At 43.9% G+C, this 26,611-nt stretch overlaps 1 protein-coding gene across 1 annotated transcript; it reads left to right on the top strand.

The window, feature by feature from the left end:
- Nucleotides 1-1,085: 1,085 nt before the first annotated feature.
- Nucleotides 1,086-25,225, top strand: LOC132385539 (zinc finger protein 239-like). The gene is made up of 2 exons (XM_059957678.1): nucleotides 1,086-2,710; nucleotides 23,342-25,225. The coding sequence occupies exon 2, from the start codon at nucleotides 23,876-23,878 to the stop codon at nucleotides 25,013-25,015; it is 1,140 nt and encodes a 379-aa protein (XP_059813661.1). The 5' UTR covers nucleotides 1,086-2,710; nucleotides 23,342-23,875; the 3' UTR covers nucleotides 25,016-25,225.
- The last annotated feature ends 1,386 nt before the right edge of the window (nucleotides 25,226-26,611 follow it).

Below are 26,611 nucleotides of genomic sequence, written 5' to 3'. Positions count from 1 at the left end.
TTTCTTCTCCAGCCCCTGACCTTCCCCACCCACCTGGCTTCACCTATCACCTTCCAGCCAGCCTCTTTCCCCTCCTCCCACTTTTTCATTCTGGCATCTTCCCCCTTGCTTCTCAATCCCCAAGACACTGCCTGAGTTGCAGAGCTCCTCCAGTGTTTTGTGTGAGTTGCTTTTGATTTCCAGCATCCAAAGACTTCCTCATATTTGTTTTTTTTTCTTTTTTTAAAATTTTTTTTATTGAACACAAACAAAAACAAAAACACTGAACATATGTTAACGAAGCCAGGGAATCACACATAAGCAGCAAAAAATTTATAACTATTAACTTTAAATATACAAATGAAAAAGAAAATCCACTCTAAATACTGTTGGATAGAAGAAACAATATCTAAAGGGAGTCACAAAACAAAAACATTTAGAGAAATAACCTGAAACGTTGACAAATTTGTTCAGTCTTTACAGCTTTCTGCTTATGTATAGTTTGAAGTCTGATATAAAAATATAAATGAAGGTTTCTTATTGCTGTATTTGCATTTATGGATACAAGATTTGCTGTAAATTAACAAAAGATTTATGATTAAAAATTATCCCTATGAGATTTGGTATTATTAGTAACCCCAAATAAAACATTTTCAAAACAAAAAGTAAAATCCACATTAATGTATTGACAAACATCAACCCAAAATGTTTTAGCACATTCACCATCCCACAACAGATGAAATAAATCCTCTTGGATATAAACCACAAAAAGAACAGTTAGTTTCAATAACAGAATTAAACCCTGCAAAATAAACATTGGTTGGATACCTATGTATAATTTTAAATGAAATTTCTTTAATTTTATTCCTCAATAAAAATTTATTAACTAAGCCCCAAATACTCCTCCGCCTCAGATTCCCCAAGCGACTATTCCAAAAACTAACTATAAGTAGGAATAGAAGTAATGTCTTTTTGAAACAAACTTCTAATACCTCTGTTATTTTTTTAAAAGATGGAGGAAAACAAGTCTTTCCTACAGCTGCACTGGATGGATCCAAGCTGGGTAATTCAACTACCAAATATGATGAATTTCTAAACAACATAATTACACCAGAAGGATTTGCATCCATAACAACAGCAAATTCTTTTGGAGTCACAGGAAATTCCATATAGAAATAGGATCACGTAAAACTTGTTTAATCCAATTAATTTTAAAAGTATTATTAAGTATTGGCGCATGGCCCAGTGGGCAAAGCATCAGACTAGTAACTCCAGGCGCAGATCCATGGTCTCTCAAGACCGACAGATGCCACCACCACTATTAAGACTGTCAAAATCAAGAAAATTTAGACCCCCCCACCCTTGCCATAACTGTCCAGGACAGCAGATTTTTTAGTATAATGAAATTTGTTTTTCCATAAAAAATTAAACAACGTGGTGTCTTATCAATTTACAGATTTTTTTAAATCGACGTATAAGGGGAGAGCTATATAAATAAAAGCCTGGAAAGACCTTCTGCTTTACAAAGCAAAATTCGGCCTTTCAAAGATAAGTCCCTTTGAAGCCACTGGTTTAGTCTTTTTTGGTTTTGCCTATAAGAGGTTGAAAATTATCCACACACCTTATGTATTTGTTTTTAACAATAATTATCCCCAAATATGTGACTGTCTTTTACTGGAATATTATTAATTATACATTGAGTGCAGTCTTTAAGAGGAAACAATTCACATTTGTGAATATTTAAATAGAGGTCTGAGGCTTTGGAAAAAACAGAAATACAATTTAAAGCCAAAGAAATTTCAGAAACATTTTAAAAAAGTCGTATCATCTGCAACCTGATTAATCAGAAAATTAGAATTTACACAGGAAATGCCTTTCAGAGGACTAGGCTTGATGGAGTAGGTGAGCAGCTGAGCACATAAAAGGAACAGATAAGGTGAGATAGGACAACCTTGTCTCACCCCCCCCCCCCCCCCATTCACATCAAACCTCGGTGAAGTCCCCAACTTCAACTTTTTAGCATTTGTGTACAAAGCCTGAACAGCTTTACAAAATAATGGACCAAATCCGTATTTACCAAGAGCAGAGACGATAAACTGATGCTCAAAAGCTTCGTAGAAATCTAAAAACACTATAAAACTATCATTTTGAAGATGAGAATAACCAGTAAGATCTAAAACTAATCTAACATTAATAGATAATGAAGACCCCTCATGAAACCTGACAGTGTTTCATCAATAATAAATGTTAAAACTACTTTCATTCTGTTAGCAAAGATTTGGGCCAGAATTTTATAATCACTATTGAGAAGGAAAAACAGGAAGCCAATTATCGATAAATAATTTATCTTTTCTTGGTTTAGGAATTAAAGTAATAAGGCCCTGTGTTGAAGAAGTGGGAAATCAATAAACTAAATCTAAAAACAATTTTAGTATAAGGGGAGCTGAAGTGTCAGAAAACGTCTTATAAAATTCTGCAGTCCACACCCTATTGTTTTTTTTCAAATTTGAAATGGCAACCTTAGCCTCTCCCAAGGTAATAGAGGTCATTGGCCAGGTTCCTGAGGACATTAATATCATTCATGAAAAGTAGATGTCTCACAATATTATGAGTTGCAGAATTTTACCGTGATGGGACCAGGCGACCAAACGCGCATGCGTGAAGACCGCGGGCAGCACCGGAAAATCGCGCATGCGCTCAGTGGACAAACGGCTCGGCGAATCGGCAGCAGGTAGGACCGGCCTCCGCGTTGGGCTTTTATGGGCACCGGTGATTGAACCCGACGGAAGGACAATTATTGCGAGCTCGGCACTACGTGCCAATTCCAGCCCTTTCTCTCTCTCTGAGCTCCAGAATCCCGCGTAGCCGTGCCCCGCATTCTGCTGATAAGCGACTGAGCGGCTGCCATTTCCGTGGCGCATGCGCATCGCTGGTACTGCGGCAGATAGATGAGGCTCTCTTTCGTGGGGATTGCTGGGTAAACAGGCAGCCATTGGTGATATTGAACGTGTTTGAAAGGGCAGGGGGCGGGAAAGGGAGCGGATAGCTCTTACAGCTACTTCAGAGCCCCAGCTATCTAAGTCCAAGGGAACAACAATATAGTTCCTCGTTAATCTCAGCTGAAGAGTTCACTTTCCAATCAATGAAAATGTCAATTAGTACTGCATATAAAAAAAGAACAAAACCATTCCATCTGGTTCAGTTCTTGGGAAAATCACCTTTGTTCTTACTACGCTTGTTTTTCACCCTTCTGCCCATGAGAACCTTAACACGCAAGAGCAGAATTAGGCCATTCAGCCCATCCAGTCTGCTCCACCATACCATCACGGGTGGATCCCACTCAACCCCATACAACTGCTATCTTGCTATATCATTTGATGCCCTGACCGTTCAGGAAACGATCAAATTCTGACTTTGGTATATGGAGCTTAGAAAAATAGAGGGCTATGGGTAACCCTAGGTAAACTCTAAAGTAAGTACATGTTCGGCACAGCATCGAACATCCTTACCTTTGTTCTAAAAGGTCACCCCTCAGTTTTGAGGCTGTGCCCTCTGGTTCCCCACCAGAAATAACACCCTCTCCACATCCACTCATCGACTCCTTTCAACATTCGGTAGGTTTCAATGAGATCCCCACGCATTCTTCTAAATTCCAATGAGGACAGGCCCAAAACTGCCAAACAATCTATATATGTTAACCCTTTCATGCCCAGAATTATCCTCGTAAACGTTATCCTCTGGGCTCTATCCAATGACATCACACCCTTTCTGAGGTAAGGAACCCAAAACTGTTGACAATACTCCAAGTGCGGCCTGACTAGAGTCTTATCTCAGTGTGATCTCCTTGCTTTAATATTCTATTTCCCTTGAAATAAATGCCTACATTGAATATACCTCCTTTACCACAGACTCAACCTGTAAATTAACCTTCTGGGAGTCTTGCACGAGGACTCCTTAGATCCCCTGTACTTCTGATGTTTGAACTTTCTCCCCATTTAGATAATAGCCCGCACTATTGTTCCTTTTACCAAAATGCATTATAACATATTTCCCAACAGTGTTCCATCTTCTAATTTTTTTCCCATTCTTCCAATTTGTCCAATTCCTGCTGCAATCACATTGCTTCCTCAGCACTACCCACCCCTCTACCTATCTTTGTATCATCTGCAAACTTTGCCACAAAGTCATCAATTCCATTATCCAAATTATTGACAAACAATGTGAAATGTTGCGGGCCCAATACTGACCCCTGAGGAACACCGCAAGTCACCGGCAGCCCACCAGAAAAGGCCCTTTTTATTCCCACTTGCTGCCTCCTGCCTGTCAGCCATTCCTCTTTCCATGCCAGTATCTTTTCTGTAACACCATAGAATTTTAGCCTCATCTGTGGCACTTATCTAATGCTTTCTGAAAATCCAAGTAAGTGACATCCACTGCATCTCCTTTTTTCCACTCTGCTTCTTACTTCCTCAAGAACTCTAATGGATTTGTCAGGCAACATTTCCCTTTACAGAAGCCATGCTGACTTTGTCTTATCTTGTACTGTGTCACCAAGTACTCCATCACCTGATCCTTAACAATTGACTCCAACATCTTACCAACCACTGAGATCAGGCTAACTGGTCTATAATTTCATTTAGCAGGCCTTCCTCCTTTCTAAAAAAAATCGAGTGACATTTTCAATTTTCCAATCCTCTGGCACCATGCCAAATTCAAAATGATTTCTGAACAATCATTGCTAATGCTTCCACATTCTTTACTGCTATATCTTTCGGAAACCTAGGGTGCAGTTCCTCTGGACTGGATGACGTATTTACCCTTTGGTCTTTCGGCTTTTTGAGCACCTTCTCCCTTGCAATAGTAACTGCATTCACTTCTCTTCTTTCACACACAACATCTGGCACACTGCTCATGTCTTCCACAGTGAAGAGTGATGCAAAATATTCATTTAGTTCATCTGCCATTTCCTTGGTCCCCGTTATTATTTCTCCTGCCTCATTTTCTAGCAGTCTCTTTTATTTTTTACATACTTGAAAAAGCTTTTACTTGGTATTGCTTGCTTTCATATTTCATCTTTTCCCTTCTAATGATTCTTTTAGTTCCTCTGTAGGTTTTTAAAAGGTTCCCAATCCTCTATCTTCCAGCTAATTTTTGCTTTGTTGTATGTCCTCTCTTTTGTTTTTACATTAGCTTTGACTTCCCTTGTCTGTCATGCACCTTCCTCATTTTTCCCAGAAACTGATGCCATTGCTGCTTTGCTGCGATCCCTGCCAGTAGCTCATTCCAATTTACTGTTCATAAACTCCTCTCTCACTGTATTTTCCTTTACTCCACTGAAATTCTGCTGTCAGACTTTATTTTCTCCCTATTAGATTTTAATTGAACTGAATCTTATTGAGATCACTGGCTCCTAAAGTGTTATTTTACCTTAAGCTCCCTAATCGCTTCCAGTTCATTACATAACACCCAATCCAGTGTAGCTGATCCCCTGTAGGCTCAATGACAAACTGCTCTAAAAAGCCGTCTTGTAGGCATTCAGCAAACTCAAATCTCTTGAGATCCATTTCCAACCTGATTTTCCCGATCAATGTGCATATTAAACTCTCCCATGACTATCATAACATTGCTCCTTTGACACAACTTTTATATTTCCTATTGTAATCTGTGGTCCACATTCCAGCTACTGTTGGGAGGCTTGTATATATCTGCCAACAGGGTCCTTTTACCCTTGCGGTTTCTTAACTCAGTCCACAAAGATTCAACATCTTCCGATCCTACGTCACACCTTTCTACCCATTTGATGCCATTCTTCACCAGCAAAGCCACGCCTACCTTCCTATCCCTCCGATATAATGTGTAACCTTGAACCTTCAGTTCCCAACTACAACCATGATTCAGTGATGGCCACAACACCATACCTGACCATCTGTAATAGTGCAACAAGATCATCCACCTTTGTGGAGATGGAAAGTGTTGAAATCACTTTACCACAACAATGAGTGCACAAGTGGCAGTGCTTACTGCTCTAGCTTTTGTCGTTAGTCATCCAGACTGCTATCATCAGGAGCAATCATATACTCAGATAGTCTGTATATTTGTAGTAGTTTGAATATTTATAACCATATAACAATCACAGCACGGAAACAGGCCATCTCGGCCCTCCTAATCTTGCCGAACTCTTAATCTCACCTAGTCCCACCTACCCCCACTCAGCCCATAACCCTCCATTCCTTTCCTGTCCATATACCTATCCAATTTTACCTTAAATGACACAACTGAACTGGCCTCTACTACTTCTACAGGAAGCTCATTCCACACAGCTATCACTCTCTGAGTAAAGAAATACTCCCTCATGTTTCCCTTAAACTTCTGCCCCCTAACTTTCAAATCATGTCCTCTCGTTTGAATCTCCCCTACTCTCAATGGAAACAGCCTATTCACGTCAACTCTATCTATCCCTCTCAAAATTTTAAATACCTCGATCAAATCCCCCCTCAACCTTTTACGCTTCAATGAATAGAGACCTAACTTGTTCAACCTTTCTCTGTAACTTAAGTGCTGAAACCCAGGTAACATCTGCACTCTCTCTAATTTATTGATATCTTTCCTATAATTCGGTGACCAGAACTGCACACAATATTCTAAATTTGGCCTTACCAATGCCTTGTACAATTTTAACATTACATCCCAACTTCTGTACTCAATGCTTTGATTTATAAAGGCCAGCTTTCCAAAAGCCTTCTTCACCATCCTATCTACATGAGACTCCACCTTCAGGGAACTATGCACTGTTATTCCTGTTCCTCTGCATTCCTCAATGCCCTACCATTTACCCTGTATGTTCTATTTGGATTATTCCTGCCAAAATGTAGAACCTCACACTTCTCAGCATTAAACTCCATCTGCCAACGTTCAGCCTATTCTTCTAACCGGCATAAATCTCCCTGCAAGCTTTGAAAACCCACCTCATTATCCACAACACCTCCTACCTTAGTATCATTGGCATACTTACTAATCCAATTTACCACCCCATCATCCAGATCAGTTATGTATATTACAAACAACATTGGGCCCAAAACAGATCCCTGAGGCACCTCGCTAGTCACCGGCCTCCATCCCGATAAACAATTATTCACCACTACTCTCTGGCATCTCCCATCTAGCCACTGTTGAATCCATTTTATTACTCCACCATTAATACCTAACGACTGAACCTTCTTAACTAACCTTCCATATGGAACTTTGTCAAAGGCTTTGCTGAAGTCCATATAGACTACACCCACTGCCTTACCCTCGTCAACATTCCTCGTAACTTCTTCAAAAAATTTACCATAATGGGTTAGAGGGTTATGTTTCAGCAGATGATAAACTTTTACCATCAGCACCCTTGTTGAAATATACATTTGAGAAGGCAAGAGGAAACATTTATGGAGTAAAAATGGTGAAGTCTCATTTGAAGATGTCCCCAGAAGGGAACAGGATGACCAATGACCTAGCCAAACTATGAGCAAGATGCAGAGTGAAATGGAATACAGATATAGAGGGAAGGTTGACACAGAAACCAGCGAACAGTATAACTACAGAGTTAGTCAAGGTACTGCAACATGATCTTGTACCTTTTAAGAAAGGTAGAAGAGGAGGGAATTCTGAAGAGTATAGGAAATATCTAGGAACACAGATACCGAATGGGATTGTACTTGATAAAGGTGAGTTTCTGGTGCCAGATGGTTTAAAAAACACAGGTGATGTATTGGTACCATGACATTTTTTGGGTACAGGTAGAACTATGGATCAGTTGAAGAATGTGTTGGTGGCCAAAAATGCAAGGAGGTGTAAAATGTGGTGGTAAGAATTGTTTGATTTGTGCCCAGTACAACTCAGATAAATTGAAAAGTAGTTTTAGGGCATACACGCCTCGTAGAAGGACCATGTGTTAACCTGTGGATTGAGTTTGTAGGACCTTTACCTCCATCCTGTACAGGATTGAAATATACCCTCGTGGATACTTTCACCAAGTGGATAGAGGCTTTCCCAACTAGAAATAACACCACTAATGTTACAGCCAAGATGTTTTGTTTTGAGACAGTTTTTATCTGTTGTGCATGGCCAAGGAGTCCAGAATCAGATCATGGCCCCCACCTCCACACAGGTGATGAAACTGTTTTGGTGTATTCTTAAAGGGATGTGTAGGACTTTGAAGACAATGTTAACAAAAATGGCAGAGCAGTGCAGGGCCACATGGATCACTATCTTACCCTGTGTCTTTTTGGTCAAATACACTACTGAAGCTTCTCCCACTGGATTGCACCTTTTCAGGTTGATGACAGGTGTCAAATGAGAAGGTTAGAATTCCTGGTTGGGCTAGATTAATCAGAACCTGAGTGTGATAGTAGTATTGTAAAGGACAAATGGGTGCAGCAATTTATCAACAATATTAAGGAAGCCCATTATGTTGTGGACTGTAATGTGGGACAGAAGAAACAGAGTACAGGTTTCCCCCGCTATCGGAAGGTAGTGCGTTCCTATGGAACAGTTTGTAAGCCGGAATGTCGAAAAGTGAAGAAGCGGTTACCATCATATGGGAAAAATTTGTGCGCGTTCCCAGACCCAAAAAAAAACCTACCAAATAACACATAAAACCTAAAATAACAGTAACATATAATAAAAGCAGGAATGATCTGATAAATACACAGCCTTTATAAAGTAGGAATACTTTTCTGCAATCATTGCAGCACTGTCCACCGCAGCAAAAATCTCATGCAAGCGCTCTAGGCAGAAACACTCTCTCCAGTAATCTTTAAGCTATGAAGCTGCCAAATCATACCAAATAACACATAAAAATACACAGCCTATATAAAGTAGAAATAATGTATGTACAGTGTAGTTTCACTTACCGGAATCGGGAAGACAGCGAGCACAGTGATGATGGTGTGTTAGGCTGAGTCGTCGGAGGTTGGGGTGGTGGGAGGTAGAGGAGACTGGGGTGTCATCTCATCGTCATCTGTTTCCATCAGGGCAGGCAGGTCACCTTCTATGTCTGCCAGCCTCGATGCCAAAGGTCAAGGCTCGTCGTCTGCTGTGGCTGATGTGGAAGGCTTGAAAAACGACAGTATGCTTGACTGCTTAGTCTCACGCATTTTTCTATCATACAGTTCTTTGTAAGCACTCAAACCATCTTGCAAATATGCCCTAAACCTACGTACCCTTTCAAAATTAAAGTCATACTTTTCTGCAGTCATTGCAGCATTGTCAATCGTAGCAAAAATCTTACGCAATTGCTTTACGTTCAGTTCCTGGATGACTTTGCTACTGCATTCGGTTTTGATTGTTATCCTTTCCTCTTCATCAGCTCTTCATCTGTCAGTTCTTGGTCATGGGATGCCAAAACCTCTTCAACATCATCTTCGTCAACTTCCACAAACCCTTAGCCAAACTCACTATGTCCGTACTTCGTTCACCATGATCGAAACACTTAATTATGTCTAGTTTTATGCTAAGTATGACACCCTTACAAGCTCTTTTAGGCTTTTCTGATACCTTAGAACTCATCTTGTGAACGGATGCACAAAATAAACCGATGTAAAGCACAGATGCTCACAGGCACGTGTTTAAGCAATGCCGGCTAGAATGCAGTTCCAGTTTTGGCACACGTGCTGCCTTTTATCACACGATGCCTTTTTCGTACGCTGCCTTCTTTTGTAACAGCGAGGTGTTGTAAAGCGAAAGTTCAAAAAACGGGGGACACCTGTAAAGCTTATTTTGACGTGTGAACAAAAGCTAGGGAGTTGGAAATAGGAAAGAAGTTAATGGTCTCAGTACATCAGCCAGGTCCTTTTACATATCCAGAATTTGTAGGGCCTGATGATGTAATTGACAGAGCCAGTCCATCACTCTATCAAATCCAGACCGCTCCAAGTAAGTTAGGTTGGTATCATATTAACTAATTTAAGCCTCTTGAAGATAGTCGATGTTCTCTGGTAGCTGAGATCCATAAGGCACGTTGTCAATAGGACGCTCTGGGTAGAGATGATACTCTTAAATTTATCAACGATGACGAGCATGAAAGAGCAGTTGACCCCTCAGTGAGTTGGGCAACCAATTCCAGTTTGCACCTGGAGGTTAAGGGTAGTTCACTTCATACTTTGCATCAATCAAGAAGGAAGGGTTAAGGTGAGGCAATCTTTGCAATCACCTAAGTCAAGGCAGAGACAATGGAAGAGAGAATCAGATATCTTCATCACCTGATGTTCTGGAAATAAAGCAGGGTATAGAGGAGTTGAATTTTGAGGAGGTATCAGATAATTCAGTAAGTGCAGAAACTTACAGGGTTACCTACAGGTATTCAGAAATGAAAGGTATTGTAATACTACCAATGAGTGGCTTCACAATGGTCAAAGGTTCTTTTTAATGGTTATGTTTTTCCATAAAATGTACTATTTGACATTTGTATGTTCATTTGGACAGATGTAAGTGTAGTGGTAGATTTGTGAATCTGGAATTCATTGCCACGTATACTTAAGGCAGAGGTTGTAAGATTCTTGATTGATTGGGGCATGAAGGGATATGGGGAGAAAGCAGGAGTTCGGGGCTGAGAGGGAAAATGGATCAGCCATGATGAAATGGTGGAGCAGACTCAATGGGCCAAATTGACTAATTCTGCTCCTCTATCTTATCGGCTTAATGGTGTTATTCCTCTGGCACTCAGTTAATCACTCCCACACGTGAGGAGTTCACGTACTGTGCAAGCCTGGGTGTTATTGAGTTTTTGGTTCCTTAAGGTCGTTATAGCCGACGGTGGTAGTGGGGACCAGCTCCCACTACCAGTTAAAAGTTCCCAATGACTTGTGACTCAACCAGTCCAGCTCCTGACCTTTGCGTGTGGCTTAACTACTAAGCCTGGCAGAACCATTTCTACTGACAGGAGAAGGGGCAAAGGTGGGTAACAGGTGCCGTAAAACCAGTCACTTTGGGCAGCCGTGTTTGGCAGCTTATCAAGGAGAAGGAAAACTGATCTTAAACCTCCGCTGCTTTGCGACTATCCCCACTCATGGGAAAGGCTTCAGGAGTAAACCGCAAGGGAAAATTCTGGAGCTGGAGCACCTAAGGCAGTCCTACATTGAGTTCAATATTGACTGGCAACTCCTGTGATGCTGCTGTATCGATCTCTGCCGTTCATCAGGTGTGTGGAGAGGGGGAGCTTGCTACGTGGGCAACAGCTTGTTCTAGACAGCTAGGATGCAACATTCATGGTCAACTCTGACTGACAGAGGCCTCAGCTCAGCTATTGAGTTGTTGGGCAGTGGATATTGTCTATATAGATTTTTGTAGGGCTGTCACAAAGTCCCTCGTGGGAGGGTAATCCAGAAGATTATGATGCGTGGAGTCTGCTGCAAATTGGCTGTTTGGATTCCGAACTGGCTTGCACATTGAAGTCAGAGGGTAGTGGTTGAAGGGAGATTTGAGCTGGAGGTCTGTAGTCAGTGGTATTCTGCAGGGATCTATGCTGGGACCTCTACTGTTTGTGATGTATATAAATGACTTGGATGAAGATGTAGATGGGTGGGTTAGTAAATTTGTGGATGATACCAAGATCGGTGGAGCTATGGAGAGTGTAGAAGACCTGCAGAGAATATAGTGCGACGTAGATCAGTTGCAGATATGGGCAGAGAAATGGCAGATGGAGTTTAACCCAGATAAATGTGAGTTGTTGTTCCTTGGTCCAAATGCAATGAGACAGACAAATGCAAAGGAAAGATCCTTATCAGTGTTGCTGAGTAGGGAGATCTTGGGATCCAAGTTCACGTCTTGAAAGTGATTCCACAGGTCGATAAGGTGGTTAAGAATGCTTATGGAATGCTGCTTTTATTAGTCGAGGTACTGAGTTCAAAAATCAAGAGGTTGTGTTGCAATTTTATAAAACCCTGGTCAGACCACATCAAGTATTGCATACAGTTCTGGTCACCCCACTATAAGAAGGATGTTGAGGCTTTGGAGAGGGTGTAGAAGAGTTTTAAGTCAGAGAAATGTATACAATATACTCTACGTCCTGAAATGCTTTTTCTTCACAACTATCCACAAAAACAGAGGAGTGCCCCAAAGAATGAATGACAGTTAAATGTTAGAACTCCAAAGTACCCCCCTAGCTCCCCTCCCTCCAGTGTGTAAGCGGCAGCAAACAACAATCCCCCTCCCCCCACAGGCAAAAGAAGCATCGACACCCATCACTGAGCACTCAAGTGTGAGCAAACAATAGCAAAGACACGGACTTGCAGTACCCAAAGACTACACCTTCACCCAGTAGTCGACATACCACAGGTTCTCTCTTTCCTTAATGAGGGAGAAAGAGATGTGTCTGTTTCACAACAAGAGGGGAGACAACAAATAACTCACTGGTTTACGATGCTAAAAATCTGTTGCTTCCCTTTTTCTGAGCTCTGTGCCCAAAGATCTTAGGTCTCTGGACACAAAGCTCCCACGACACACTGGTCTCTGGACACCCGTCTCCAGAGCCCTGAGATCCTAGGCCTCCAAAGGCGAGCCGACCTCTTAGGCTGCACCCTTGGTATGTCGGATAACGGGCAGTGGTGACAACCTGACACTGAGTCCCATTCCCACAAAGAACCTTAGTCAGCGTGTTTCAAAAGAACCATGAAAGGGGAAAATAGAGATGTTAAAGATGGAAATAGAACTGTTTCTGAAAATCCAAGCAAAGGAGTCACCGTTTAGTGCCGTGTTAACATTCATTTTAAGGGGTCTAGAATATAAGAGTAGGGATGTGATGCTGAGGCTTTATAAGGCATTAGTGAGGCCTCACCTTGAGTGTTGAGAACAGTTTGGGCTCTTCATCTTAGAAGAGATATGCTGGCATTACAGAGGGTTCAGAGGACGTTCACAAGGATAATTCCGGGAATGAAAGGGTTATCATATGAGGAACGTTTGATGGCTCTGGGTCTGTACTCGCTAGAATTTAGAAGGATGAGGAGTAATCTCATTGAAACTTTTCAATTGTTGAAAGACCTAGACAGTGGATGATGGTGGAAGTCTAGGACAGGAGGACACAGCCTCAGGGTAGAGAGGTTTCCATCTGAAACAGAGATGTGGAGAAATTTCTATAGCCAGAGGGTGGTGAATTTGTGGAATATATTACCACAGGCAGCAGTGGAGCCCAGGTCGTTGGGCTTGATAGGTTCTTGATTGGAAATGGCTTTAAAGGTTCTGGGGAGTGAGGCTGAGGAGGGGATAAAAGGATCAGCCTTGATTAAATGGCAGAGTAGACTCTATGGGCCAAATGGCCTATTTCTGCTCATGTGTGGCAGCTTGTCGAAGGCCTTCTGAAAATACGAAATACACAACATGCACGGATTAGAACTGTAGTGGTAGTTAACAAAGTTATTCCTGTGTCACTCAATGGGAGGAGTTCACATGCAGTGCAAGCAGAGTTATCAGTAAAGTTCTGTTGAGTATTCGGCATGATGCTGTCTTGGTGTGTTCTGCACTGTTCGTCAATATTGAACACAACATATGGAGAGGAATAAACAGTTGTTTTAGGCTGAGACCCTTCACTATGCCTAGACTGTTTATTCCTCTGCTTAGATGCAGCCTGACCTGCTGAGTTCCTCCAACACATTGTAACTCTATATTCTTAGCATCTGCAAAATCTCTTGTGTTTTATATCTGCATTTGTAAATGGGTTGGACTTTGGCATGCGTAATGCCTATTGATATTGAGTGTATTGTTTGTGGGAGCTTGCTGCGTTAAAGCAGCTGCCGAGTTTTCTCCATAAAAACATTGACTATGTTTAAGGCACGTGGCATTGATCCAGTACTTGCAGACATGGTTAATGGCACCTTGCTTACCCAGAAACCTCCACGATCCAGAATTCAACAGCTCAAGCAGCATCTATCAAAAAGAATAAACAGTCGACAAAACTCTTAATCAGGACTGAGAAGGAAAGGGAAGAAAAGGTAGGGGGACGGGAACGAGGCTGTCTGGAAGGTGATAGGTGGAGCCAGGTGGGTGGGAAAAGTCAAGGGCTGGAGAAGAAAGAATCTGGTAAGAGAGCCGAGTGGACTATAGGAGAACGGGAAGAAGGAGGGGACCCGGGGGAAGCAAAAGGCAGGTGAGAAGAAGTCAAAGTTCAGAGAGGGGAATAGAGGAAAATGGATGGGATGGGGTGGAATTGTTCACCAGAAGGGGAAATCACTATTCACCCCATCAGGTTGCAGGCTACCCAGTCAAAATATAATTTGGTGTTCCTCCACTGTGAGAGTGCTCTTGTCAATTGGGGGATTGCTTCAACTCTGCACCATCTTCTGCACTGGGGACTTCCTGGTGACTAAACATTTTAATTCCTGTTCTGTCGTGTCCATCCGTGCCGTCCCTCAGGGTGGAGGAGTAATACTTCCAATTCTGACTGGGTACATCGATTTCTCCTTCTGGTAGGCAGATTCTGCCCTCCCCACTCTGAGCTTTCACTTCTTTGCTGCCTGAGTTGCAAAGCTCCTTCAGCGTTCAGTGGGAGTTGCTTTGGATTTCCAGCAACTGCAGACTTTCTCATGGTTGTTCCAGAATTCATTGGCCAGGCGATCAAATGCTCATGCATAAAGGTGGCAGAGAGTTCCAGAAAACCGCCCAGTAGACAAAAGACTCTTGGAGAATCAACAGCAGGTAGAAGTGGGGTCCCGGGCGGGGATTTCTTCGGCACCAGTGTATGAACCGTGGCCAAGGGACAATTATGGTGAGCTCCAGACACACTGTGGCTCCACACCCTGTCCCTTCCCTCTCTCTTAGCCCCATGATCCTCACCTGGGCCCCAGGGTGCTTCCTGCTAATGAGCGCAGTTGCTGTCGCCATTTCTGTGGTGCATGCACATTGCTGGGACTGTGGTGGATCGATGGGCCTCTCATTCATGGTGGTGTCTGGGTAAAAAGACTGTTTCAGGTGACACAATCAGTGCTTCCCTCGCCAGTCCATAGGGTGTGTTTCAAAGCACAGAGGGAGGGAATTGGAACAGTTAGATCTCCCTGACACTGCCAAGTTCCAGATAGCTTAATCCAAGGATTGGGAACTGGGGACATAAATATGACTCAGAGTTAATTTCGGATGAAGAGGAGTTTACCTTCTAGTCAATGAAAATGTCAATTAGTGCTGCATGGGAAAAAGAAAATCCTTCCATCAGCTTTAGTTCCGGAGAAAATCACCTTTGTTCTACCTCCTCTTGTTGTGGACCGATGACTGTGGCAGGGCATAGCTCCAACAAGTTTGCTGATGGCACTGCTATTGTGCAATGAATCTAAGGTGGTGATGAATCAACAAACAGGAGGAAGTTTGAAACTTCAGCTGAGTGGTGTCTTAACAACAAGCTCTCGCTCACTGTCAGCAAGACAAAAAGAACTGATTATAGGCTGCAGGGGATGGAAACCAGAGGTCCATGAGACAGAACTCAGAGGTGGAGAGGGTTGGCAACTTTTAATTCCAGGGAGTAACTGTTACTATTTCAGAGGATCTGTGCTAGACCCAGCATTTATGTGCAATTGCAACTAAAGCGCAGCAGTGCTTCTACTTCCTTAGGAGTCAAAACTTTGACAAGCTTCTACAGATGTGGAGTGGAGAATGCATTGACTGGCTGCATCACAGCCTGGTGTGGAAACACCATAGGAAACATTGAAGAAATTCTTAGGAAACACCAATGTCTTTGACAGGATATCCTACATAAGGTAGTGAATTCAGCTCAGTACATCGCAGGTAAAGCTCTCCCAACCATTGAGTTGTCATAGGGTAGCAGCATCTATCATCAGAAATCTCCACCACCCAGGCCATGCTCTTTTCACACTGTTGCCATCATGTACAAGGTACAAGACCCTCAGGACTTGCACCACCAGGTTCAAGAACAGTTACAACCCCTGAACTATCTGGCTCTTAAACCAAGGGGAAAACTACACTGGCTTGCCTATCCATTGAGGTGTTCCCACAACCAATGGTCTCACATTAAGGACTCTTTATCTTGTTATCTCATGTTCTCAGTATATATTGCTGGTTATTTCTATTTGTATTTGCACAGTTTGTTGTCTTCTGCACTCTGATCATTTATTGATTGTGTTACAGTTCCTACTCGCCACCCTCAATCACCTGAGTGGCAATGTAGTAACACGTGCTCTTCGTAACATGACCAAAATTTGAAATAATAATAATGGAGAGAGACAAAGTGAGCCAAGTCACAGATTTGTGACAGGCAGAACTGGCCCATTCTGGAAGGCCGTCTGATCGGTGCACAGTTAGACGATCACGTTGTTTCTCCAACATGGGTTGAACCTGACTTTAACAGTGTGATGTCAGAGCTCACCATAGAGACCAAAATTATCTTGTCTGAAATGCTGGCCTTTGCTGTGATTGTTTTTGAGGGACAGTGCAGAGCACACCAGGCTGCCAGCAAGCAGGACACTCCACTGAACTTTATTAATAACCCTGCTTGTATAGTATGTGAACTCCTCCCATGTGGTTCTGGCTAACTGAGTGGCCACACTATTAACGACCAATAAATATCCCCTTCTTGGAAAAGAAAGGAAGTACTGGGTATGTACTGCATCGAAGTGAAATTGAGATTGAGCGATTCAGTTCACTTTACCCATCAGCTCCTTACATAAAGAAATGCCAACATTGTAACTGTTGTTTTCTTTGTTTTTAATGGTCTCTTTCTCTGTTTTCCTCCTTTTTACAACAATTCCTTTTCTTTTGAGAACACTCTCAGCTTGCATTGAAACACTTAAAAAACACAATGTAATTGAGGTCAACCTAGACTTCCTGAACACTGGGCAGTGAGAGGATTACTCTGCCTCTTTAGTCACTTGCCCTCAGCTATTAGGCTATGAAGTATATCTCTGTGATAGGACAGATAAAAGACCATACCTGGTATAGGTTTCTTGAGATATTTGAACAGGTGTGCTCATCGTAGCGATCAGGCGCCTCTATTTTGTTCTCAACCTTTTGCAGAATTTGGAGGCACGTGCCTTTTCCGCCTGATTGCAACTTGTGATGTTCTGATCACAAACAATCATGGTGAATGATGCCAGACTTGTTCCTTTGGTGGATTGGTCTGAAACCCAAGTGGCTTCACCACTCCTGAGGTCAGGCCTGCTCTTCATTTTTACATTCTCAAAATGTCTCACTTTGTCTAAGTCTAGTATGTGAGGTTGGAGAAGGGAAGGAAGAACGGGTAGGTTTATTCTCAGATTCCGGCCCATTGACAGACTGTGCCTACAGTGCTCTGCAGGGGTCTTCTGCCTTCAGTAGGAGACCCTTAACAGCTTGCAATTATGCATCTTTCTGCATCTGCATTTGCCTGTGGGTGCTTGCCCAGTCCTTGAACTCATAGTCCCTAGTGGAGGCTTTCGATTCTGACCTGCTGAATTGTGGACACAAGACAAGTGTCATGGTGACATATGAGTTCCGTCCCTGAGTCCGTCCTTAAGTCGGATTTGTAAGTAAGTCGGAACAAGTAGTCAAACGTTTGTCTTAGTATATAATATATATTTTACCTTTTGATGCATATAAAATGTATGTATTCCAATAATTAAACCACTGCATTGCTTAGTAATAATTGTAGCTTTCATTGGGGCAGGGCCTTTCACATGCTCCATTATTCTCACTTTATCAGTTATCCTTTAAAATTGTTCTGATCGTTGACCGACTGTAGCCTAACGCTTTTCCAATGACCAATGGCGTTTCACTTCTTTTGAAATGCTTTATTATTTCCACTTTATTTTCAATCAAGATCGCTTCCTTCAACGGAACAGAAACACTGCGGGTGGCGGGTCCCAAGCTCTGCGAGATCCACTGGGTCCTAAGGACCACCGCATTGAGACAGGCTAAATGGGACAAGTGAGGGCTGAGCTGGGTTTGGGTATTTGATCCTCCACCATATTCTGCGTGGGAATTTAAACTGGAGGTGGCAGTACCAGGCCGAGTTGCAAGCTCGACATCAACCTGGCACAGATGGTACAGGTGGTGTGGCGACCCATTTCCTGGCACATCCGAACCGGCTCACAATTAGCCGGCGTTCTGGCTAAGGGAGATAGCCTACGGGGGTTTGCGAGCACAGAGCCTTTGGAGCCTCTGCGCCACGGGGGGCAGGTTGAGGGAGGCTTAAAAGCAAGGCTGGGTATTTCGAATAAAGTTTTTTTCTTTGACTGCAGTTACCGACTCCGTGTCGTAATTTTAGCGCTGCGTGTAGCACACCGCTACAGTGGAATATAAGGTGTTGTTCCTTCATTCTGAGTTTGGCCTTGTCACAACAATAGAGGAGGCCATGGATAGACATATCAGAATGGGAATGGGAAGTGGAATTAAAATTATTAAAATGGGTAGCCACTGGGAGATCCCGATTCTTTGTGAAGTAGTCTGCCAATCTACGTCAGGGCTCACCGATATACAGGAGGCCACACCAAGAGCATCAGGCACAGTAGATGACCCCAACGGTCTCACAGGTGAAGTGTCGCCTCACCTGGAAGGCCTGCCCATAGCCTCCCTCTGGTACTCCTCCCCTTTCTTCCATGATCTTCCCCTAGGGAATTAGATTCCCCCTAGGGAGCTAGGGCTTTACTCTTTGAAGAGAAGGAGGATGAGAGGAGACTTGATTTAGACAGAGTGGACAGCCAGCGCCTCTTCCCCAGGTCACCACTGCTCAGTACAGGAGGTCATGGCTTTAAGGTAAACCCCCTGGGTCGCCTCAGGCTGGCTCAGCTCGTTTCGTCTAGGGGGAGCAGCCTTCGGCCCCGCCAAACTGGGTAATCAGCTGGTGTGGATGCTGTGTGATGTCCCCGCCTTGCCCAAAAACAGACAGTACACCATATGCAATTAAATGAGAACAATTTATAAAGGTTACTATAACTAAGTGATTAATAATGATACAGTATATATGAAGAGAAAAAATAAAGAAAAGGCGCCAAACTTATCAAAGTCCAAACCACTTCGTGCACAACCGTTGGAGCTCAATTACTGAAGTCTTCTGGCCACCATTCGATCCCCTCCGAACTCCTCGACTTGCAGCTCAGGACCCTCCGAGTGGTCAACCAAGCACATCTAGCTTTATCCCCCCTCCTCGGAGTACCTCCCGGCCTCGGACCCCAAAGGGGGGTCCGATCCTCGCCCAGCTTAGAGCATTGCGTCCTCTCTCTCGACCCCCTCGCGCCGATCTCCCCAAAAGCTCGTCAACAAAAGCTTACAGACTCAGAAGAAAGAACATTAATCCCCATTTGGTTTACAAAGGAATACCATTCTCGTTATCAGTAAATTAGCATTCCTGCTAGTTAACAAAAGGAAACCCTTTCCCAACAGTATCAAAAGAAAAAAGAAACCCCCTTTACACTCTGCCTCCACCAAATGAAAGTCATGTCCTCATGACTACTAAATAACTCGCCACCTTTCCTGCCAACACACCGTAACCCAAGCACAAACAGTGACATCTCCTCCCCACACAGTAAACCTCACGCCCTGTTCCTCAGGCGCTACTTAGGCCAACTATCTGGGAGTTCCCTAACCCTTCTGAGGCCTCCGTACCCCCTCACCTAAATCCTTCAGGCTCGGACATAACTGGAGATACCTTGGGCCCACTACCAACTCCTCTCTCAACCTCTCACTCATGCCCCACACTGCACACAGCTAACCCTCCCCACTACACCTGACTCAATGGGAGAAGGGCCAAAGGTCTCTTCCTCAATCGAGGGAAAGTCAGCAAAAGGCAGCATGTACCACACATCCAGCACATCATCCATCGAATCTGTATTCTTCCTCATTTCTGTGATCGGTAGCTGCTGTTTGATCTTCTCCAAACAGAAACACGTGGCCTGCACTGCTCCTGCAGTCTCTTCAGCCTCCTGTTCAGTATTCACTGCACTTCTCTCCAGCTTTTTCTTCCTCATGACTTCTTCCAGATCAACTTTCAGGTTTTGCACTTCATTTGAACTGTCGATGGTCATCTCCAGGTTCCCTTCAAGCTTCCGCTTCTCTCTTCTGAGTTTCGTCTGTCATTTCTTCACCTCCGCAAACTCCCCTCTCCGGGTTCTCAGTTTGCTATTACCCTCAGTCAGACAACTTTCTTCTTTCTCTCCAACTTGTAATTCTTCCGAATGGTTCCAGATCACTTTCTCCAGTCTCTCCGTCTTCATTTCAAACTTGATTCCATAGAGACAGTCACTCATGAGCTGCGACCTTCGCCAGCCCTGGCACGTGTCCAGAAAACACTTTAACTCGGTAGTTCTCAGCTGCTCCTGCAACGACCTCACTTCATATTCTCCTGAGGCAAATCCAAATACCAAGAGATCATCCACATACACCAAAACTCCAAATGCCTCCACATCCCCTATGGTCTTCCACCTGCCCTGCAGGAAGGTTGCAAGGGCTCCAGATATGCCCTGTGGCATCTTTTCGGACCCGAAGACTCCTAGGAAATTTATAACGGCCGTCTTCTCCTTGTCAGCCCTACTCATCGGGATCTGGCAACATCCACTCCTCAGATCCAGCACCTTAAACCACATCGCACCACTCAGACAGGCCATCGCCTCTTCGGCCCTCAGGGCCAAATTCTGGTCACTGATAGTGCGCCTCTTCAGCGCACTATAATCCACAAACACGCTGCCTACATCTTCCACGGCTACAGGGGCCAGTCAACGCAACCTCTCTCTCTCCGAGGTGTCTTCAGCACTCAACTCCCCTCCCTTGTGGTATTCCGCAGCGTCCACTAAGAGGGTCTCACCCTCAGATACTTCCCCCAGGCCGTACCACCACCGACCCTTGTTTGAATTCGGTATCGGCCCAATGCTGCTACACACGTCCGCACAAGCAGCTCGAAACTCTGGGTGCATCGACAATGCCTCCAAACGGCGCTCACCCGCCTCCTCCGGGCAGGCCCCCAAGCACACCAGCAGGATATTGGTTCTCTCTAGAACAGAAACGCTGCCCGTCTCAACAGGGTCCGGACACATCAGCATTAACGATTCATGAACCTCAGTCTCCTCCGCATTTGCCTCTAAGAACTCCATTTTCACTGACCAACAACCGTTGTCTGGATAATCACCAGCACTGGTACCCCGAATCTCCAGTGTCCTCAATGTCGTCAAGGGTAAATGCTTCCAATAACGGTTATGAAACAAACTGTACAGCAACTTAATCGGCGCCCCGGTGCCGAGGATGGCTTTAACTTGACTTCCATCCATCCGTAACAACACCTGTGCGCATGGCCCCTCTAAGCCTTCAGGAATAGAGTCTGTTCCTTTCGGGAGTTCCTTGGTACATTGCTGGGAACGTGCTCCCCCAGAGACCCCAAGTTCGTTCCCCCACTGGGCCTCCTCTAAGTTTCCCGACACCTCTCGAATCAACGGAACAACTGATCCCCTTGACACCACAAGCAATTTATCTGCCCCCCTAGGCAAAAAGGGATACCCTAAAAGCTTCCCACCAATCTCCTGCCACGGATATGATAAGCCCCCCAGCTGCGGCATTTGACTTCCAGTCGAACCACATGCATTTTCCCACTTTCCCAGAACTGGCAGCGGTCACTTCGAGGTAATTGCGCCCGACAGTTCTAACAACGTCACCAGCCCGCCTACTCAAACTTTCAACCCGTCCCTTTCCCTCAGCCAAGCACTGCCACTCACCCAACAACTGAGGGGTCCGCTCCGCCCACACCTCCGCCCCTTTAGGGCTGGACATTATTCCAACAACTGGGCGGAGCTCACCACTGCTGAAACATCCCAACCTGTCACCCCTCACTCTCCAAACAGTGCGGACAACCCATGGTCCCACCACCATTTCGTCAGCACTAGTCGGAACTCGAACAACGACCTCCAGGCTACCAACAGCAGCCACCCCACCCAACACACACGCAGTGATAACCAGCAATCGCACACCCACAAAGGCACACCAGCTCTTCGCCGCAGACACAATTTAAAGAGGGTGATCACACAGCTTCCACAGAAATCAACCCCGGACGAGCACCCCACAATGTAACCCCCTGGGTCGCCTCAGGCTCGCTCAGCTCATTTCGTCTAGGGGGAGCAGCCTTCGGCCCCGCCAAACTGGGTAATCAGCTGGTGCGGATGCTGTGTGATGTCCCCGCCTCACCCAAAAACAGACAGTACACCAAATGCGATTAAATGAGTACAATTTATAAAGGTTACTATAACTAAGTGATTAATAACGATACAGTATATATGAAGAGAAAAAATAAAGAAAAGGCGCCAAACTTATCAAAGTCCAAACCACTTCATGCACAACCGTTGGAGCTCAATTACTGAAGTCTTCTGGCCACCACTTGCAGCTCAGGACCCTCCGAGTGGTCAACCAAGCACATCTAGCTTCATCCCCCCCCCCCCCTCGGAGAATCTCCCGGCCTCGGACCCCCCTTTGGGGTCCGATCCTCGCCCAGCTTAGAGCATTGCGTCCTCTCTCTCGACCCCCTCGCGCCGATCTCCCCAAAAGCCCGTCAACAAAAGCTTACAGACTCAGAAGAAAGAACATTAATCCCCATTTGGTTTACAAAGGAATACCATTCTCGTTATCAGTGAATTAGCATTCCTGCTAGTTAACAAAAGGAAACCCTTTCCCAACAGTAACAAAAAAAAAGAATCCCCCTTTACAGGAGGGAAGTTCAAGAGGGATATTAGAGGAAGGTTTGTTGGAGGCAGATACACTAGTGAAGTTTAAGAGACTACTAGACAGGTATATGGAGGAATTTAAGGTGGGGGAGTTATGTGGAAGGCAGGGTTTGAGGGTCGGCACAACATTGTGGGCCGAAGGGCCTGTAATGTGCTGTACTATTCTATCTATTTATCTTCTCCAGTCCTGTATCTCTTTCACCAACTTCCCAGCTCTTTACTTCATCCCTCTCCCTTGCAGTTTCACCTATCATCTTGTGTTTTTCACTCCCCTCCCCCCAACTTTTAAATCTACTCATCTTTTTTTTTCTCTCCAGGCCTGCCAAAGGGTCTCATCCTGAAACATCAACTGCACTTTTTTCCATAGATGCTGCCTGGCCTGCTGAGTTCCTCCAGCATTTTGTGTGTGTGTGTCTTCTGATACCATGTTGTGTTTGTTATTGAGGGACAGTGCAGAGCACTCCAGGATGCCAGCATGCAGAATACTCAACTGAACTTTATTAATAATCATTCTGGTACAGTATGTGAATTCATTTGATGTATGGGTGCCTAACTGAGTGGAATAGGAATAACACTATTAACAACCACTATATCTCTCCTTCTTGAAAGAAAAAGAAAAACTAGGTGTGTACTTCTTGTCTATAGATACTAAAATTATTTGATCTGAAATGCTGTCTGTCACCCATTGATGTTTTCTGTAAATAATTTTTCAGGTTACAAGAGACTAAGAATTTGTGACTGGGAATCACAAGAAAACAACAACACATCAGTTTGCCTGTCTCTGGATATTTCAGGGATGATCAGATATTTCCATTGTGACATCAATATATCAATTGTTGATCCTTGAAGATGAAGAATTATCTCATCCCAGCTGGAAACATGCTTTGTGTCTGAAATTTTCTGTGTTAATTCAGTGAAATCTACTGGAACCAGGATCTCAGAACACAACAGCATTTGTTCATTGGAGATCAGTTCTTCAACTGCATTGATTGTACGAGGGATTCACGATGTCTGACATTTCATTCTCTCAGTGTGGATCGGGATTTTCTCATTCAGCTGAACTGCAGACACATTAGTGGCTTCACAGTGGGGAGAGGCAATAGGGTATGGAACAGTACGGGACTCTGTGTACAGGACAGGATCTACTCAGTCATCCAGCCTGAAGATACATCAGGAAACTGCCAGCAGCAAGAGGCTGTTCAGGTGTTCTGTGTGTGGGAACAGACTCACCCACACTCAGCCCACCCATGGAAACACCAGTGAGTCAGGCAGTTCTCACTGGGGAGACACCGTTCAGTTGCTCAGACCGTGGGAAGAGGTTTACTCAGTCATCTGAACTGAACGTACATCAGCGAACTCACACCGGGAAGAAACTGTTCACTTGCTCAGACTGTGGGAAAGGATTCAGTCAGTCATCCAACCTACTGGCACACCAGTCAGTTCACACTGGGGAGTGGCCGTTCACCTGCTCAAGTTGTGGGAAGGGATTCACTCAATCATCCAAGCTACAAGCACACCAGAGAATTCACACAGGAGAGAGACCATTCACTTGCTTAGAATGTGGGAAGGGGTTCACTCGATCATCTGACCTACTGGCACACCAGCGAGTTCACACTGGGGAGAGGCCGTTCACCTGCTCAGACTGTGGGAAGGGATTCACTCGATCATCTGACCTGCTGGCACACCAGCGAGTTCACACTGGGGAGAGACCATTCACATGCTCAGACTGTGGGAAGGGATTCACTCAGTCATGCAACTTACAGACACACCAGCGAGTTCACACGGGGGAGAGACCATTCATCTGCTCAGTTTGTGGGAAGGGATTCACTCAGTCATCCAAATTACTAGCACACCAGCGAGTTCACACTGGGGAGAAGCCATTCACCTGCTCAGACTGTGGGAAGGGATTCACTCGATCATCTGACCTGCTGGCACACCAGCGAGTTCACACTGGGGAGAGACCATTCACCTGCTCAGACTGTGGGAAGGGATTCAATCACTCATCAAATCTACAGAAACACCAGCGAGTTCACACTGGGGAGAGACCATTTACTTGCTCAGACTGTGGGAAGGGATTCACTCGGTCATCAAACTTGCTGGCACACCAACAAGCTCACACTGGGGAGAGGCCATTCACCTGTTCTGTGTGTGGGAAGGGATTCACTAGGTCATCTAACCTACAGACGCACCAGTCAGTTCACACTGGGGAGAAGCCATTCACCTGCTTAAATTGTGGGAAGGGATTTACTCACTCATCCAAACTGCGAGCACACCAGCGTGTTCACACAGGAGAGAGACCATTCCACTGTTCTGTGTGTGGGAAGGGATTCACTCGGTCATCCCACCTTGTGGCTCACTACAAAGTTCACATTGCCAAAAAGGTTTAAACAAGATGCACGGGGGATATTTAACCTTTATGATGTAGAATCCAGAGTTAAGTTCAAAAGTGACTTCTTTTTGAACTCTGTAATTAATGCTGATCCAGTTCTGCATGCTGGTCACTGGACATGGGGGGAGTTTCTTCTGCTGATATTCACCTTTAATGGAATTGGAGTTTACTCTTCTGGATCTGTGACAAATAAATCAGTTTTATTTTAGACTCTGTCTCAGGTATTTACTGAACCTACAACACAGCCAGTGTGCATTTGGGAGTCACCACAGCTCAGCTGTTCCCTGCCAGTGAATTTGTTCAACGATAGTTCTTTTATAGACAGTTATTTTATTAGCCTGACTTCAGTGGTTGGAAAGCTGTTGGAGTCAGTTGTTAAGTATAAGTTAATGGAGTACTTGGTGACACAGGACAAGATAAGACAAAGTCAGCACGGTTTCAAGGGAAGATCTAGCCTGACAAACCTGTTGGAATGTTTTGAGGAGATTTAGGATAGATAAAGGGCATGCAGTGGATGTTGAATATTTGGACTTTCAGAAGGTCTTTGACAAGGTGTCACACATGTGGCGAGATTGCTTACCAAGTAAAGACCCCATGGTATCACAGGAAAGTTACTAACAATGGTTAGAGATGTAAAAAGGATGTGTTCCATGGTGGGGAAGTGTCAGACAATGGAGCACAGCCTCAGGATAGAGGAGTATCCACTTAACACAAAATGTGGAAAATTTTCTTTAGTCAAATGGCGAATTTGTGGAATTTGTTACCACAGGCAGCTGTGGAGCCCAGGTTGTGAGTGTATTTAAGGTAGAGCTTGTTATTATCTTAGAAAATAGTTAATAGGTGCAGGAGTAGGCCATTCGACCCTTTGAACCAGCACCACCATTCAATGTGATCATGGCTGATCATCCACAATCAGTACCCCATTCCTGCCTTCTCCCCATATCCCTTGACTCTGCTATCTTTTCTTTCTTTTTCAATCTTTTTATTAAATTTCATATATAAAAAAAATAACACAAAATAATGAATAGATTACAGATTCAATAGACTTGAGATTACATTAGTAATAGGATAATAATATCCTATTAAAACATCCATCAACAAAAGGTACATAAATCAATCAAGTCTATATAAATATATATGAAAAACAAAAATAATCGTCGAAAAAAGAAAAAAAAATTGAAATTATATATGAGAAAAAATATATAATGAAAAAAAATACTAAACTAAAACTAACATGGGCAATAATAGCACTTTATAAATATATAAAGGTGTCAAGAAAAACTCCAGAACTCCATACCTGAACAAGTATAAGTAGAGAAAAGGATCTGAAATAAGCCAAATTAATTCATATGAAAGTGTCGAATAAATGGTCCCCAGGTTTCTTCAAATTTAATTGAAGAATCAAAGATAGTGCTTCTGATTTTTTCCAAACTCAGATAAGAAATAGTTTGGGAGAACCACTGAAATGTAGTAGGAGGATTTACTTCTTTCCAGTTTTGTAATATAGACCTTCTGGCAATTAATGTTACAAAAGCAATCATTCGTCTGATTGAAGGGGAAAGCTGATTGCCATCTTCATTTGGTATACCGAAAA

Source organism: Hypanus sabinus (assembly GCF_030144855.1).
Source record: "Hypanus sabinus isolate sHypSab1 chromosome 24 unlocalized genomic scaffold, sHypSab1.hap1 SUPER_24_unloc_8, whole genome shotgun sequence".
In the NCBI taxonomy this organism is placed as follows: Eukaryota; Metazoa; Chordata; class Chondrichthyes; order Myliobatiformes; family Dasyatidae; genus Hypanus; species Hypanus sabinus.
This window is presented reverse-complemented; position numbering and strand designations above follow the sequence as displayed.